At 33.6% G+C, this 18393-nt stretch overlaps 1 protein-coding gene across 16 annotated transcripts in view; it reads right to left on the bottom strand.

The window, feature by feature from the left end:
• LOC121372756 (dynein gamma chain, flagellar outer arm-like) overlaps nt 1–18393 on the bottom strand; it is a 141385-nt gene that overhangs the window by 101845 nt on the left and 21147 nt on the right. For 13 of the 16 annotated variants that reach the window (XM_041499253.1, XM_041499256.1, XM_041499260.1 and 10 more), the window contains 14 exons: nt 17644–17756; nt 16935–17039; nt 16009–16301; nt 15017–15192; nt 14435–14591; nt 13927–14139; nt 12623–12736; nt 12105–12236; nt 9648–9671; nt 8040–8149; nt 5284–5644; nt 4811–4903; nt 3526–3725; nt 1466–1649 (listed from right to left, as the gene is read on the bottom strand). In XM_041499253.1, coding sequence (XP_041355187.1) covers nt 1466–1649; nt 3526–3725; nt 4811–4903; nt 5284–5644; nt 8040–8149; nt 9648–9671; nt 12105–12236; nt 12623–12736; nt 13927–14139; nt 14435–14591; nt 15017–15192; nt 16009–16301; nt 16935–17039; nt 17644–17756 — 2275 coding nt within the window. The remainder of the gene's footprint in view (nt 1–1465; nt 1650–3525; nt 3726–4810; nt 4904–5283; nt 5645–8039; nt 8150–9647; nt 9672–12104; nt 12237–12622; nt 12737–13926; nt 14140–14434; nt 14592–15016; nt 15193–16008; nt 16302–16934; nt 17040–17643; nt 17757–18393) is intronic. The other 3 variants (XM_041499254.1, XM_041499268.1, XM_041499269.1) reach the window with 1 other exon arrangement.

The following is an 18393-nucleotide window of genomic DNA, read 5'->3' as shown; positions in this document are numbered from 1 at the left end:
GTTAAAAAGGCTCTACAGGGTAGAAATATGTTGCCAAGGCAGCAAATTCAGGACAGCCTCTTTAATCTGACTAATACAGACATGGTTTTGAAGATATACAGTCGAATCCACTTTATTGCATATCGGTTTATAGCATGAATCGGTTATTTGCATATTATTTGGCTGCACAGAACCATTTAGCATTAAATCAATACAAATTATGTCGCATATTTGAATAGTTTCATCAAGACCAACATCGGTTAATTGCATACGAAAACCAAAAAAATCTAGAAAATATCATCATGTTCCACAAACCTTTAATATTTTACCAGAAACAATTGTAATTGCACAGAGAATAAAGCAGAATGTTCTATGTTGATTAAAAATTAATATTAAAAGAAGAAAAAAGTAAAAGCCGTTACTAAAACAGGCGATGTACAATGTTGACATCTCACACGTTTCAACCCTGTAGAGCCTTTTTAACAACTAAAGTTAACTATGAATGCATTTTCTTGTTTAGAATATTAGTGTTGTTATTACATGTGTTTCTGGTTGCTAACCTAAGCTATGTTTATTTCGCCTGCACGTGGAAATTGCGCTTTGCCAAGTAACACGGTTTCACTACTCAATACCCCTCAGAACAATAGGTGTGAACTGTAGAAAAGCTGTGTGCAACGAACTGCAACGTGAATGTTAGTAGCTAAAAATAGCATCAATAAACACAACCGCAGATTTGTAACAATGCTATATTAAAAATATTTAATCTTACAATGTTTATACTGTTATTTTATTTAATATTATTTTAAAATAAATCTATAAACAAATGAAACGCATACATGTATTGGCATTCAGACACTGTTTTGCAGTTAAGAGTAAGATAAACTGTCCACATGGCATTTGTAAAGTTTACCGTTGGTTATAATCTGGAAATGGGACTATCGGATAATCGGTTATACCGGTTATTAGCATAAATTATTATTAGCATAGTATATACAAGGTATACAAGTCAAATACAAGGTACATAAATCATATTGTGGAGTTCACAGCACACAAAAATCACTTTGTTTTTAAACATTTCCCACACAATAATTACACATTTTATAAAACCGTTTTATTAAAAATCCTGATTACCCCTCTCAACTTTTTGCTAAATATATTGTTGTACATATATCCAATTAAGGTTCAAGCACACGTCACGGCAAATACTCCGCTATCTGAGATGTCTGGCCAGGACAAAAGTTAGTTGTCAGTGACAAAGAAATCAGTGTGGTGGTTTTCTTGAAATTCGAACCTTTATCTATTAGCATAAAGGTTGATGACTTAACCGCTACAATACCAAAATCATTCGTCATTACTTAAATAAACCGATATCATCACATTCTTAAACTAAAAAGTTCCTGAGGGACCGATAACAGATACTGAAACAAGCAAATATTCTGAACAATGTATTAAAAAACCCCCCAAAAAACTGAATCTGATTACTTACATAGACATGTGTGAGACGTTTGTCGATTCTTGGTGGTGTGTCATGCCGCGCCATTGGAGAAACACTAGCCGATCGACTTTTTTCATGAAGGGAATGGGCGCTGCGAGGAGTTTTCTGACGATCCTCATCGTCATCATCCACAGCCTTTGCTAGCTTCACATCAAATATCTCACTGAATACAGACCTATCAAGAAAATACAAACGCTGTCATTATTAAAAACATTTTATCATTTATTATTTTATCATTCTATTTTATACCGTACTGGCTTGTGTGCCCACTAGTTAGTTTGTTTATTCTCCTGATGATGTTAGTTTTTACACTTATGAAATGTCAAATTTTAAAAATATTTAATATAAATTTAATTTTAAGATGATTTCCGTGGAAACAAATTTTAAAACTTTATATAAAAAGAAGTAAAAGACAAAAACTAGCAATAAATTGAGGGGGGTAGGGGTAGAGGTATTATTGAATTAAGAATTGACCGCAATTATTTTTTGGTTCATGCAAGTACGAACCGAAAAAACAATTTGCACACTGTATGATCCTGCGTAGAGGGTCATACAAAAGTGTGCACATCGTTTTTTTGGTTCATACTTGCATGAACCAAAAAATAACTGCGGTCAAATCTTATAATTAAATTTATATGCATACTTTAACAATACATAACTGAATTTATTTTGTTTAGCTTTAAATATACCTGTAGTATTGTTTGTGTAAACTTCATTGATACTTATGTCGCGTAAGAATGCAAACGTTCATTCACTATTATTTGAATCAGGTGATTTTTTGTAAATTATGTCATTTCCTCTAGCTACTGTGCATTTTTACGGATCATTTAGTTAGGCCTATATTGGAAGGAATTGTCCTATTCATGTTTAGTTTATATTTTATGAAAGTGAATGAAGGGAACCTGTCTAACATTTATGCTGTCGGTGGAACCGTTTAATATTTGCCAACAGCTGTTGAACATCGCTTACAAGTAAGTTACAGGCGTTAAGTTTCCTACATGATTTCTTTGGCCAATGACAAAGTCTCATGTCATGATTAGTGAAGAGGGTTTTTTTTTTTTTTTTTTTTTTTTTTTATCAATGTGTATAGATCCATATGTCTACTCTGCTATAGCATTTTCCATTAATTTATCATATACATTTTTTGTAGCTTTCACTTGTGTTTTCTTTAAAATATCTAAATATGATTGCCAGATTAACCTGGCTTGTTGCACTAAAGTAGTGCGAGTCGGGGGGGGGGGGGGGGGGGGGGGGGGGGGGGGGGGGGGGGGGGGGGGGGTAGTAGGTGTGGCTTAATTCTTGGGGGTTCATCGAGATATAAACAGAAAGAAAAAAAACACCTCTGGACCAATCATATTGCCGTAAAGTGTATAGACGCAAAGAAAATTTAATTATTTGCAAATAACCTTTTTGTACCTGCAGATAGAGAATTATCGAGTCTGTTCTTTGCATTATGAACTTAAACTTAATGCCTGCACATATCTATTTTAAGTTCATAAACAGAATTACACAGATGCATGCAAAAACTGTTAGTTCATAATGTAAAATGTATGTCCATGAAAAAACATTACTTCACAAAACAGAGATGGACCAAAAAAAACAATAAAATAATATTTCAATATCTTTAATGAATTAAAGATAAAAATGGCATGATCAAAGTTCAATAAAAGTGACTGTCTACCAAATAGTTGTATTAATTTTTGTTTTTAAATGTATTTCATTTATCAGAGATTTTTTTTTCTAATTGGAAAATCTTTAGAGAGTGACTAACAGGTTAACTGTGTGTGTCACAGTTATTACATATGTTTTGCTTTCATAAATCTTTAATGGTAAAGAATGCGATGCTGATTACTTTTTATTTTTACACAGGAATCTTGAGGCATCTACTGTTTATAACCAGTAGCTGCACATTGTTATGTTGATAGATAATGTGTGAGATAGATTAATTTGTACAATTATTTGTTAAACAAAATATAATTTTAAAAAATATAAAATTAGCAAAATATGCTATATGTATCTGTGATATTACACCTTTAAATTGTTATACTGACCTCAGATGTGGACGAACTGACTCCAGGTCATTGGGACGGCTGAGTACAGACAGCAGGATGGGGTCAGAGACAAAGTAGAATCTTGGAAATGCCCTTCTCTTGTTATCCAGATACCCAACCAATGACTTGAAACAGATTTCCAATTCCTCAAAGATGTGCCGCAGCACTACTGCTTTGGGTACCTCACCACCATAGCAACACTAATAAAAAACACAGATAGCTACTTATGTTTAGGTTTTATACGAACAATATGATTAGCATAGCCTAATAATACATATTAATTCATCAAAATATTTAACTCACCTTAAATACAACCTTTTAACAAAACTATATTGCTTAGTATTTTATTTGCTATGAAAACCCATACAAATGACTTATTTTATGATTATTGTTTTAATTTGGTAAAAATTGAATTTTGCAATAAAAGAGTTTGCTCACAACAAAAAGGAATATTATTTGTTGCAGTAATGAATAATACTGTAGATCCTGAAATTAATGTGATCATAATATTAATGCGAAAAATGCGAGTTGGTGTTATTCACATTAATAATATGATGCATTTATTTCTCTGTTTTGTCCAGCAATAGTCCAGCAAGCTATGTGTCACATGCTATTAAAACAAACAAAGATTAAAATTCTAATACATATATAAAATAACTGTAGCACAATTCATCGTCGGCAAGACAGACTAACGGTCTAATAGTCCAGCAAAAGCCGACATGATTCATCGCGCGTGAATGGGTTTTAGCACGTTAATCCTGAGGTTGATCATTTCTTTGTTTGTACTGTTGAAGTTCACTGCAACTTTGTCGACATATCTTAGTAAGATATACTTGTAATGGTACATATATGCTAATATTTAGCCAGATTTAGGCAACTATACACTTAGGTAAATCATTGCTGCAAACGTATGCTTTGAGTTGATCTCACCAAAAACACTAGAGCCTAATCGAGTTAATTGATATGTACACTGACATGTTAGTGAGTTGGTCTCATTGAAGTCACCTGTAACTTGGATTTAACCGAAAAGTACACAGATGTGTGTTATTAGGAAAGTGGTATTTCATAAGGAGGCTACTCGCATTAATTTCATGTCGCATTTTAGTCTGCCCACCGTCACTCTCATTAATTTAGGGATGAATTAATTTCAGGATCTACAGTATTTGACAAAAATACATTTTATTAAAATTACTTGATACTGCCAATTAAACTGAATTTGAGACTGCAAAACCATAATACTGTCTACTCATGGTGAACACAACATAATTAACCTATTTAATCTTACCTGTAAAACATTTCTGGTGTCAAATGCTCTTTTCATCATCTTTGTCCATCCTTTGTCAATTCTTGCAAATCGTTTAGCTTCCTGTGGCAGTTCCTAATCATAATATTAAAAATAAGTTATCTTCTATGTTCACTTTTAAAAAACAAAGCTTTCAGTATTTTAATGAATTATTTCACTTCAAACCAATCGAAAGCTAAGTGCTATACTATGTAAAGTATGGAAGTAAGGTGACAATAAAATGCAGAGTTAATGTATGTTAGAATTGAATGTCTGTACTGAGGGATTGACTGCCAATAACACAGTCAACTTCCTAATACTGTGAATGAGGGTTTTTGGTTGCAGATAATATTTACTAATACCATTTATGTGTTCCCTTATTTCTTTCCATCAGTATATTAAGACTGAACAATACATATGGTATGAGGGGCAAAAGTACAAAGAAACTGAGTGAAACTCCACTCGAAATCCCTCACCCTAACAGCCAGACTGTTACTGAACACCGCCTCCAGATACTGCCACAGATCCTGCACCTCCAGCCACAATTCGAGGACTTCGGCCACTTCCTTGAGCTTTTCTGCCCATGAGGCGGCCTCGTCACGCAGCGGTCCAATGTAGCGTGACGTCAGCATGCTGGCCAGCAGGGCCTGGGCATCATCCAACTGCTCGAGCAGACGCTCGGTGAATGCCTTGTCAAGGAACATGGGACCCCGCTTTTTGTAGTGCTCAAAGTTCAACACCTGTTCCGTCCATTCCTCCTCGGTCATCCTCATCTTGATCTCAAGCTCCAACTCACGACTGGCTCCTCGGCAGATCTCTTCCATCTCTCCTTTGTATCTGTTTTGGAAATCAAATTAAAAATGAAATCTTGAAAAGTAAATATCTCTTACTGTTTTGACTGATTAATAAAAAAAAATCTTCCACAAATTAATTAGTGAATGGCTTCACTGATTCACAGTTTACGGATACATTTTTGTTAATACTTTGATGAACATAAAATAAATAACAGACAATCCTTAAATTAATAGAGTGTTTAAGATTTCTCTACACAAAACATCTGTGAAATGTGTGAGAGTGGCATGTCTCATAGACATCTTGTGCATGTAGTTAACAAAAAACAGTTTAATATTTTCATTTTTCTCACGCCGACGTGTGGTAGTACAAATGCACACAAAACATCTGTAAATACTGTATTTTTAAATTCTTTTAATTTGTTAGTTAACAGGGAAATATTAGACTAATTGATTCAAAGAAAATAGTATATATGTATATGTATATGTATATATACTCTTCAAAAAAAGAAACGCAAAAGGGTACAAATGGGTTATAACTCCGATTGTATGTTTCCTACCGGTTCATGCTTTGTGAATATAAGGTCATTGCATGTCCCAAACACATTCCCACGGTTACATTCGATAAAACGCAGCTACTGTACAATAAAGTTCCAAAATGTGAATATTCGCAAAAACGCAGCCACGTGCAAACCATGTCACCACTGCACGTGCGTTGTCTGCACATGCAACATGAACACCGACAGTATAAAAGTGCAGGGTGTTCGCTTGCCTGGCCTCTGTATCTGGCCGACAGTTGACAATCCAGGACATGCCACGTCTCAGTGAACCGCAGAGAAACAATGCCATCGGCCGACTAGACGCAGGCGAATCCAGAACGGCCGTTGCCAGGGCATTCCATGTGTCCCCAAGCACCATCTCCAGACTGTGGGACCGTTACCAGCAACATGGATCAACACGTGACCTCCCTAGATCCGGTCGACCACGGGTCACTACCCCCGGGCAGGACCGCTACATCCGGGTACGCCACCTTCGGGAACGATTGACTACTGCCACCTCCACAGCCGCAGCAATACCAGGTTTGCGCAGGATATCCGACCAGACCGTACGGAACCGCCTACGTGAGGTAGGAATTCGTGCCAGACGTCCAGTTCGAGGTGTCATCTTAACACCACAACACCGTCGACTCCGACTGCAGTGGTGCCAGATTCATCGACAATGGCCTCAACTGCGATGGAGACAGGTGTGGTTCAGTGACGAGTCCCGATTTCTACTCCGACGTCATGATGGAAGATGTCGCGTGTATAGGTGTCGTGGTGAACGTTATGCGGCAAACTGCGTGCAGGAAGTGGACAGATTCGGCGGGGGTAGTGTCATGGTGTGGGCAGCCATCTTACACACTGGCAGAACTGACCTGGTCCACGTGCAGGGCAACCTGAATGCACAGGGCTACATTGACCAGATCCTCCGGCCACACATCGTTCCAGTTATGGCCAACGCCAACGCAGTGTTCCAACATGACAACGCCAGGCCTCACACAGCACGTCTCACAACGGCTTTCCTACAGAACAACAACATTAATGTTCTTCCGTGGCCATCGACATCACCGGATTTGAACCCAATTGAGCATCTATGGGACGAGTTGGACCGACGCCTCCGACAGCGACAACCACAGCCCCAGACCCTGCCCGAGCTGGCAGCAGCCTTGCAGGCCGAGTGGGCCACCATCCCCCGGGACGTCATCCGTACTCTGGTTGCTTCAATGGGCAGGCGGTGCCAGGCAGTTGTCAACACACGCGGAGGCCACACCCGGTATTGACTCCAGATGACCTTGACCTTGGTGGTGTGTCCTATCACTTACTCACAATGGACTAGAGTGAATTGTGAACAATCCTGCAACATTTGGTAATTATCGGACTCACCATTCAATAATTAAATCAATTCTCCAAATGTTACGACAATGTGGTTTTGCGTTTCTTCTTTTGAAGAGTATATATGTATATGTATAAAAATGAGGTAGATTTAGGACTTTACAATGGTGTTAAAAAATGCCTGCTTTGAATTAATGATTTCATAGAAATATATGAAAAATGAAATAATTCTTTGGTTTTATAATGTTCTTTAAAACATTAACATAATGCATAATAATATTATTGTCTCGTTGTTAATTACATGTACATTTACTACATGAAAATTGTTTGAGGGAACAAATGTATCATCTTACGAGTGGATCTTCTTCTATGCGTGAAAACACAAACTACACACCCGTGCAAAGAGATTTATCTGACCTAGATTCACTTGTATGCGGTGCTGTACACGAGAGCTCATTTAGAAAAATCTTAAAACTCTCTAATAAATGTTAAACAACACCTCAGTATGAACAGAATATTGGCTACTTCTGATGATGACAATGTGTTATCTATATCCGATGCATTACTTACTTGATGAGTCCAATGTCCAGCAGGTGACAGAGTTTGAAAATGTTTCCCTCAAGCTGGAATGAACTGCCTGTAACCTGCATCACCTGCAGCCAGTGACGGTTGCGGATTTCCTGTAACAATATAAGAGTTCATACTGCACAATCAGTCTGAAAATCACTATCATTTCATTGTTGACTCCCATATGAAAAGTGAATTAAAAGATGAATTAAATGAAGTTTCTGGTAATGATCATAATTATTATATGGTTTACTTGCAGAAAATTATGGAATTCTATAAACATTTTCTTAAATTTATAACATATTTAGCATTAAAAAAAAGAAGAAAAGCTACCTCCCATTTCAATTGTTTGATACTATTTTGAATTAATAAATATTAGTTTAAACTGAAATTAAAGTCTCCATTAAGTATTTTAAAATTCTCTCAATTGTACATTTTAAGCAACAAGACTTTTACAAGATAAAGACAGATGACACACCATCACAATGTTTTAATCTAAATATAAGTAAATCCTCTTCACATCTTCAGTTTTAAAACAATATTTTTAAGTGCTAATACAAGCATCAAGGAAAGTCTTTTTCATTATTTTGTTATACCATCAACCAGTTAATTTTAAGTTAACCATTACTTTATTATTTAACTTTAACTTAATTCAGATTGGGATTTTTTTTATTCATAGACATTCATGTACATACATACATACATACAAACACACAATTTGTTTTTAATTTTATGGCTTAATATGAACCAATAAGTATTGATAATAAAATATGATTTTTATACTATTCTGTGCACATCTAAAATTTTAACTAATATGCATTTGATTAAAATTTTATGCAATATAAAATCTTATAAAACATTTTCTTTAAGCATTCCTGGCTTTTAATAGTACATGCAATTATAAAACAACATGCAACAAGCAATATTTGCAATAAATAATAATAAAAAATGTTGTTAAAAAGTTAACATAAATTGTTAAACTGAATTGTGATTGTGGATTAGTAATGTAGCTAAATAGCATAATTGACAGTGATTTTTGCATGTTATTAATAGGTATTTCTTATATACTTGTAACTATCAAATTCCAACAAAATAGTTCATAGCTTTAGTATACTTTTTAAGTAATAAGTTGATATTTCTGCTAAAAAGAAGAAAAAAAAAATGTTTAATGTTATATTAATATGTAGGCCAACCTTTAAAAAATACTATAACCTCACCAATAATACAAAACAAAAAAAATACTCATTTTCTTTTCTAAAGCAATAATTTTCTTTCTTTTTCCAAAAAGTGTGTTGTGTTGTGTATTCTGTGATATTATATCAAACCAAATATTTTTGTACAGATAACCTAATTGTATGTTTGTGGACATACAAAAAAATCGACTAAGAGTCAAAGAATTAAAGAACAAATACAATATACATTCTGACATGCAGTCTTACATGAATAAGAAAAGCTAAACATGCATAAGATCAGCAAAGCTATTTCATAAAAAGTATGTTACTAATGACACAAGAATATTTAACAAAACAAATTATGTCTTAATATAAAAGTGAAAAAAAAAGATAATTAAATAATGGGCAGTGCGATGTTAAAAGGTATATTAATACTCACTGTCAAACCAAATTTATTCTCAACCTGGTGTAAATTGATACTGTCGGTTAGTACAAAATACCAAATAGACATTTAACAAAACTTTCTGGTGAATAATATAATTACATGCTGAAGCCATTCAACACTTTATCAGACACACTACAAACATTCATGTCTAAGAAACTTCAGTCAGCAAATATAATTGATTGCATGCCTTGTCAAATTCAAATAAAAGAGAAGAAAAACATTTGCATTATGAATGGGAAAAAAAAACAATTAAGCCAAGTTAGATTTTGTGGTGTTAATTAAATAATAATAATTTAATATAAATAATTTGTATATTAATTAGTAAAAATGTAATCAAAATCCTCCGGGAATCATGATACATCAGTTTTATTGTACTTTCCTGTTTCTAGTGTTGGGTTTATCATTAATGTGTAAATATAGTTTCATTACAAATTTCTGTTAAGTGACATTGTCCAATTTGAAAGTGAAGGGATTCCAAAATTTACAAGTAAAATAAAGCAAAGTATTTGACAGTTATTTGGATTACAACACTTTTATGGTACTGTTTATCACAATACATACATGTTAAATGCTAACTAAATAACAGAATTTCATGCCAAATATACAATAAAATGACAGATACCAGGTAACTATATTATGGGATGTTTTATAGCACTAAAAATTACAACATATACCATAGTCAGTGTTATTTTAAGACAATAGAAGAAGCAGTTTGTTTTGTTTAACGACATCACTGGAGCACATTGATTAATTAATCATCGGCTATTGGATGTCAAATATTTGGTAATTCTGACTTGTAGTCATTAGAGGAAACCTGCTACATTTTTTACTAATGCAGCAAAGGATCTTTATATGCACCTTCCCAAAGACAGGGAAACATATACCACGAGAAAAAACTCAATCAGCTGCATTGATCCATCGAGGTGATTTGATCCTGTGACGCAAGCACCTTAAGCGAGCACTCAACCCACTGAGCTAAATCCCACCCCTTAAAGACAAAAGAATGCACAGACTTCACTGTTATATATAAAAGTTAAGATTGAAGATGCTTATTAAATTTGGATATCTGTTTAAAACATTTTATTCAGAATAGCATATTTCATCAAGCTACATGTTACTGATTTTTAATAATGTACTGGTATATTGCAGACAAGTGGGTTACAATAACCCACTTATTGAATGAGTGGTAGGCAATATATGAGTAACATGCCAGCTCGATAAGATCATGTATAGAACCTAGCTTAAATAAGAAGGAAGAACAGACATATTATTTACCCTTCGGTGGAATAACCCTATCATACATCAGTATATATCAATGCTTTTCTTAATCTTGCACTGCATTAAAGTACAGTAGTCATGTAGAAAGCATTATTATTATATTTTAGTTTTGTCCAATAATTAGGGAGTAAAAAACGATTACAGATAAAGCAAACATTTCAGATCTTCATATTTACTGGAATAACAAGTGTGATGTCATTTTCAATACGAGTGGTCTGAAATGGATATGAGTAAAACACAGTGATCCGTGCATCAAATAAAACAATGTTCCAACCACCAAACTGCATGCAGGTGTAAGTAGCAAATGGTTTATCAATCACCGAAAATGTTAACACACTTTACAGATATACTATTTTCTAATAATGCATTTGATCTCATAAAATTTGTTATTTCCCCTTCGAGTGTTTTTATGATTCTCCAATTTAATATAAGTTTGTATCAAAATCAAAAAGACACATTTTTTTACAATTTAAATATTATCAAAATGTAAATTTTAAAGGTTCTCCAAAAATATACTGAGTACACATATTCATTTAAAATATCAAAGTATCTGTAACAAAAATGTGTCATTAATTCTTAATATTTGACACATTTCCAACAAATAACCAAGTAATATTTATGCATTGTTTCTGTCATTATGACAATTAGGCATTCACGGACTAAACAAGCATTCTCTTTTGAAGACATTATGTTTCTTATTTAAAAAGATAATATCTGCTACTGGCTAGATTATCTAGACATAAACTATCATATATAAAAATAAATAATAACCTCGAAAAATTGTTGTATGTTAAATGTAGTTTGTTAACATCATACATTAACAATGAGTTACATCATGCTTTTAATCAATGATCACACCACAAAACATTTTCTAATTAAATTAATTATTTAGGTAACAGTTAGTATAGATTTTAGAAAAGGATTATTAGTCAAAATATATTCGTTATAACTATTTTTAAAAAGTCAAACTATTACCTAATACATATAATGTACTCTTAACAATTACACTTTTAAATTAAGGTCCCAGAAATTTACTAGTTATGACATCTAACTTTCAAAACAAATAGATCAGCAGAAAAAAAATGCAAAAAAAAACCCCTTAATATTAAGAAAACCTAGTAAGTTCCAAACCTTTAGAAATAACTGCAAAAATGTGTATGAAAGTCGACTTACTTTTGATGCTAGATTATGCAGCAATGGGAACACTTCCAGGTACGTTTGTAGTTTGGTCTTGAGATCATTGTATGCATCCCAGTCTTTCAGTTTACTTGGCAGAGCCAGACATTCATCCCAGTACATTTCAACCTAAAGAAATTTCAGTGTATAAATATGAATTAAAATAAATATAAAGTTGTACACATCTTTCCTAAAATTAGCTCCTTTTTTTTTTACTGAGGCATTGTTATTTAATCATATTAAGGTTATCTTGTTAGAATCAATACTGTCACACAGTGGAAGCAAATTATGAAAGGGAATGTTTGTTTAATAGAACCTCAGCCAAATTGCTCTGTTTTTGTCATTTAAAACAATTAATTTGTTAAAATTTGCAGATGCAAATATTTCACAAGAAAAATGAAAGAAAATATCCAACTGACAACAAAATTTAAAATGATGGGTTATTTCTATAATATAAATAAAATAATCATAACTATATTTTTTAACCAATTTTTAAATGCAAATATACAACTAACCTCTTCAGAGGCACCTTCCAAGTCTGCTTCTGCCCACAGTGTATCTCGGAACTTGGTGTCAAACTTGATAAACTTCTGGAACAGTCCATACAGCTGACTCAGCAAGTCCAACTCCTATATACATATATAAAATCAAATATTATTTGAAAGCTAGCGAACAGAAATGGGATAGGAATCAACATAATACTTTTTATCTTTTGAAATTTTATTCTATTTTATATCCTCTGCTACTTTGTGACATGACATTTCTACAAGATATTCCTACAGATTGATGCAGTTGTCAATTTAAAGAACTAATGGTGAAAAATATGTATTATTTTTATAATTTGCTTTACACTTTTGTTAACATATAAATATACAGAACTACACCTGCTACCAACACAAAAGCATAACATCATGGACAGTATATACCATGGCATTATATATATTAGTTGTGTAGAATTGACTGCAATGAAAAAACCTTTTGTGTTCACCAAGGGTGATCAATCACTTGAGCCATCACACCTCAAGAGATTGCTTTGCCACTGCATTACATCCAATCTGATTAAAAGTAGCTCTACTGGGTCTACCAGTAGATCTAACAGCATTGCGTGGACTCCCATATCCAGGTGACATTTCATCTATAAATAACAATTTAAATATCGGCTAATTACACTTCGCCTTTTATAGCGCTATTCAGGAGGATACAAATTCTAAAAATATTGGGCAAGACTATTTATGCAATAGGCGAACTTGTTGGTCTATTTCAACATTGAAAAAACAGTGCAGTAATAAACTCTGGATTGTATACTAGTAATAGCAGATTTTATGGCTATACCATCACAGATTTTTTCGTCTTGAAATATAAAATATAAAATATAAAAAATGTTCTTGAAATATAAAATATAAAATATAAAATTTTATATTGCAATTAGTTTCCGACAAACTTCGTTGTATACTCTCGGCATAATCCCGAATGTTTTTAAATTCTTTTCAAATCACTGTCATGACTTTGCAAGCAAGGTTTTGATTGGTCGAATGAATGGTCAACTGGACATGAGCACCAATGGGCTGCTGTTAGATCCATATGTAATGGAGTTAATTTTATTTAGATTGCATTACATTCCACCCACAGATGAGATAATAAAATAACAGACAATTTCTTTAATAAAATTTCATACAACAAGCACAGTCTCTGTAATAATGTCTTTATATAAACTCACGAGTTCTCAGTAATATTCAAAATTGTTTAATCTGGAAGATCAGCCTTTCTAATTAGTGAAGACATGAACAAATAAAATGTTATTCTCTAAACAACTGCTTACCTCTCCAGTTCTATCGAGTTCTGGGAATGGTTTGCAGGCAATACCAAAGAGCTTAGATACAGAGTCCAGTGTTCGTCGTTTGGCATCGTAGTGCGTACACCTCGACTGGAAGTCCTGCAGCCGGGACACAGCTTCTGATGGCGGAATGCCAGGAACGGCAGGTCCTTGTGCATCAAATGCATTACGGAACTGAATCACTTCAACTACAAATGTCTGAAAATAGAAAAGAAAGAGAAAACCATAAAAACAGAATGAGAAGCATGTAACCCACACTTACAGGTATTAACAGAGAATGACCACACCTATGAAATAACCCTTGTACACTATTAAAGTCTCATATGTACTGTAACAAGAATTAAACATAAGTAGAACAAAAATAGTAGTGATTAATACATGTTTGGCTTGTATAAACAAATCTCTGAAAGACATGTGTTAAATGTCACTTCCAATTCAAATATGGTTAAGCTTTAATATTTTAATGATTTCACAATAAGGTGTGTCTTTGTACCTTGACTTGTTTATCCAATTCCTGCTCAAAAGCTCCACGTCTGTCCTTCAGTAGAATTTCTCGAACCTCCTCCGCCAGTTCCATCAATTCCACCCACTTGTCACGAAGCTGGTCAACCTCTTCAACCTCATTTCGGGGAAGACGCAATTCAAACTCTCTGAAAGGTCAAGGAGAAAGACAAATGAGTTTAATAGTATACACAAACCCATATGAATAATGTATGTACACATCCATGGACTTGTCCCTCTCTATTTTCACTAGAAATGTTAAAATGCAATTCAACTGGAGGTTTTAGTAGTATGTATTTTGCTCTCTTAAAACAATAAAAGCTATTTTGGGAGATAGAAATGAATGAATAAATGAATGATGAATGGATAGATGAATGATTTCAAGTGTGAATGAATGAATGAATGAATGAATGAATGAACAAACTAATGAATACATAAACTTTAATAACACACATCAGAAAAACAAACATTTGCTACCGAGAGTAAAAACAAAGAACAAATAGTATGACTATAAAGTCTGAATGGTTCAAATTACAAGCAAAGCAGTCCATTTTATCTGAAAGTAATGGATTACCTTAATTTGGAATACATGGTTTCAATGGGCAAGTAGATGCCATCTATCTTGTTTTCCATGTCTCGGAGTTCCTCCAAAAGATGCAGAGCACTGTTTAGCTGATCCAAAGTCCCGACATAGTTTTCTAAACGAGTTTTCACATTCTGTCTGTAGGACACTGCCGCATCTAGCTTTTTCTGTAAGTCAAACAGTAGTAAATGAATATTATTATTATTGTTATAAACATGAAAGACAGTATATATATGGAAGTAATCCTTTGTATAAATCAAATAAAAGTTGGTACTAACTCTGACAATATGACTTCCACATAACATCAGTAGATGGTTTAAACTAATGCATAAATGTAAACAAAATGGATCTAATAAATACTGCCAAAAAAAAGGTTGTTTTGTTTAACAACACCAATAGAGCATATTGATTTATTATCATCGGCTATTGGAAAGAAAGAAATGTTTTATTTAACGACGCACTCAAAACATTTTATTTACGGTTATATGGCGTCAGACATATGGTTAACCTTCTGACTACTGCAGGCGAGATATCTCGCCCGACATCACGTCAGTCGATATACTGTACACTGTATACAGTGCATTCCCCAATTCATATTTCCGGTCCGGTTATTGGAGGTCAAACATTTGGTAATTTTTACCTATAGTCTTAAAGAGGAAACCAGCTACATTTTTCCATCAGTAGAAAGGGATCTTTTATATGCACTATCCCAAAAACAGGATAACACATACCACAGCATTTGATATACCAGTCATGGTGTACTGGTTAGAATGAGAAATAGCCCAATAGGCCCACCGACAGGGATCGATCCCAAACCGACTGCACATCATGTGAGCACTTACCATTGGGTCACATCCAATAAAAGATAGTATTAAATCTGACAATATGACTTCTGTATAACATCAGTAGATGGTTTAAATTAATGCATAAATGTAAACAAAATGGATCTAATATAAGTTGAAGTACATTAAAATAACACCAACCTTAGCTTCTTCATGAAGCACTGATGCAAATTTTGTCTTCCAGGCCATGGAGAAACCGTGCAAAGCATCCTTGATTGGGTCTGTGATCAGACATATGGGGCCAATGGGCAGCACACTGGGGATTCCAAGCACCTTCTTTTCTATGTACAGGAAGCGCTCCACTTCACGTTTGATGGCCACTATTCCCGGATCAGCCTGAATGAACTCGTAGAAGTTGCCATGCATGTCGTCCTTCCACAAGAAATTGTAGTAGCTGAAGTGGAAGATGTGTCTGTGCACAAGTGGCTTCAGTTCTATGAAAACAAGAACACAATTATAGACTAAACAAACATATGGGATTACAGCTTTTTAAAATTTGGAGAAAACTGTGTTTTCTCTTTTATAGATACATCACCTGTCCTCAAAACTAGTGTGTATTACCTACGGTTAGTAGACTGGTCCGAACATCCCAACAGCCAATAGGATGGCCTGAATTCTTCTACTGCGCACCCCGTCCTGTTCCAGTCATGTGACTGTAACTTCCTTCTTTTTCCTTCACGTCTTATGGTTCGGATGTTCAGACCAGTCTACTAACCATAGGGAATATGCACTAGTTTTGAGGACAGGTGACGTTGAAAAGAAATGATTTGTAACCTTACTTAAAATTTTAGCAAAAGAGTCTATCAGAATACATTTTAAAATATTTTGTTTACTTCAAAACTAAATTATCTATTATAAAAAAAAGAAGAGGAAGTTGTGGTGATCTTCATAAAAAGTCAATGGTGTTATATAAACACACATTTTTATTGGAGTGCTGTTTATTTCATATCATGATGCACATATTGAGCATACATTATACAACACAGAAATTAATAATGATTACAATAATATTACAAGTATTCCATTAAAATTGCTATGTGATTATTTTGGAATAACTGTCAACATACCATCAATAACAGATGAAAGCTGCAACTGCATTTCTTTCACTTTTTCATTCTCAGTGATGTACTCGTAGAAAGACGGCTGTGATCCAGTATACTTCCAGCTCATGTCTGAAAACAGTGGAAACATTATCATCTTAAGTGTTACAATTAACTGGCAATATTCTATCTAGGAAACAAGTGTTGAAAGTAAAGGCACTGACTTAGCATGCACCTCAATCCTCCTCCACACACCCTCATTGGGAAAGAAGATAAATAATTAAAAAAATTACTTTTACTAGTAACATCATTGTTGTTTAATTGTATTATGATGGTAAAACCAAGTATTTTTATCGATAGATTTTGCATTAAAAATATAACACAAATGCTTAGATGTGCTGTCTTTAGTGTCACCAGTGAATATCATTTTACCACAGTAATTACAGAGAAGTATTGTTATATTTATTCACCCTTTCTAAAACAGAGGATTTTTGTTTTAAGCTGGTTACCTGCAATTAATGCCAGCTGTCAGCTACATTTTATCTGCATGATGTTTGTATCTGCTTATTTTTGGAACCATAATGCATATTTCACCTATTTAAACTTTATGAACACCTACTTTGCAATTTCAAAACAAGGACAATAAAACCATATCCATTTCATAAGACATACTTATTTTGATACAACATAACAATACTTTAGAATGATAAAATCTGGAACCCGAGCCTTTGCTTACCTTTGTTTGCTTCTATGATGGCATTAGCAACATCTGACACAGCAATCTGAACAACGTTCAAAGTGGGTTCAACGATGATGTTTGGGATGCTGAATTTTACCATAATTTCAAACCTAAAAAAACACAACAATTTAATTACATCTAAAAAAAAACCCAAAAAACTAAACAAAAACCCCCAACATTTGTATTTTAATATTTTAGGCTTTTAAATAAGCCATAAAGTATCTAAAACTTCTCATTTTTGCATAACCGGAAAAAATCTTGTTTAAATATATGAAAAATATGATAATACATTTAATGTATTTTATTAGTAATTACTAATTAGTAATTAAAACTGTCAACATACTGGTTAAATCAAATTATAATATCCACTGAGGAATTGATGTAATAGCTATTATTAGAATTATGCAATTCATTTATAAAAACCAGATATTATTCTAGTTTACAAGTACTGCATTGTGAAAACTGTTATTGTAATATATGAATTCAGTGTCATTTTTGTGTGAATTCAACGACATAATATATAACAGTAAATTGTATAAGAATGTGTAGAGTAGCAAAGCAGTTGTATACATGAATAATAAAATTTCCGTTAAACTCCTCACAGTTTAAAGATATCCCATTGATCCAGCCATAGCAACACAAGTTTGTTCATTTATTGATGAAATAAAAATGTCATCATCAAGGAAGATCATGTTATATTGATAGTTTGTATTGTAGAGCATTATTATTCTAGAACCATATAAAAAT

Source organism: Gigantopelta aegis, chromosome 4 (genome assembly GCF_016097555.1).
Source record: "Gigantopelta aegis isolate Gae_Host chromosome 4, Gae_host_genome, whole genome shotgun sequence".
NCBI lineage: Eukaryota > Metazoa > Mollusca > Gastropoda > Neomphalida > Peltospiridae > Gigantopelta > Gigantopelta aegis.
Note: the sequence above shows the minus strand (reverse complement) of the source record. Positions and strands in the feature narration are given on the sequence as shown.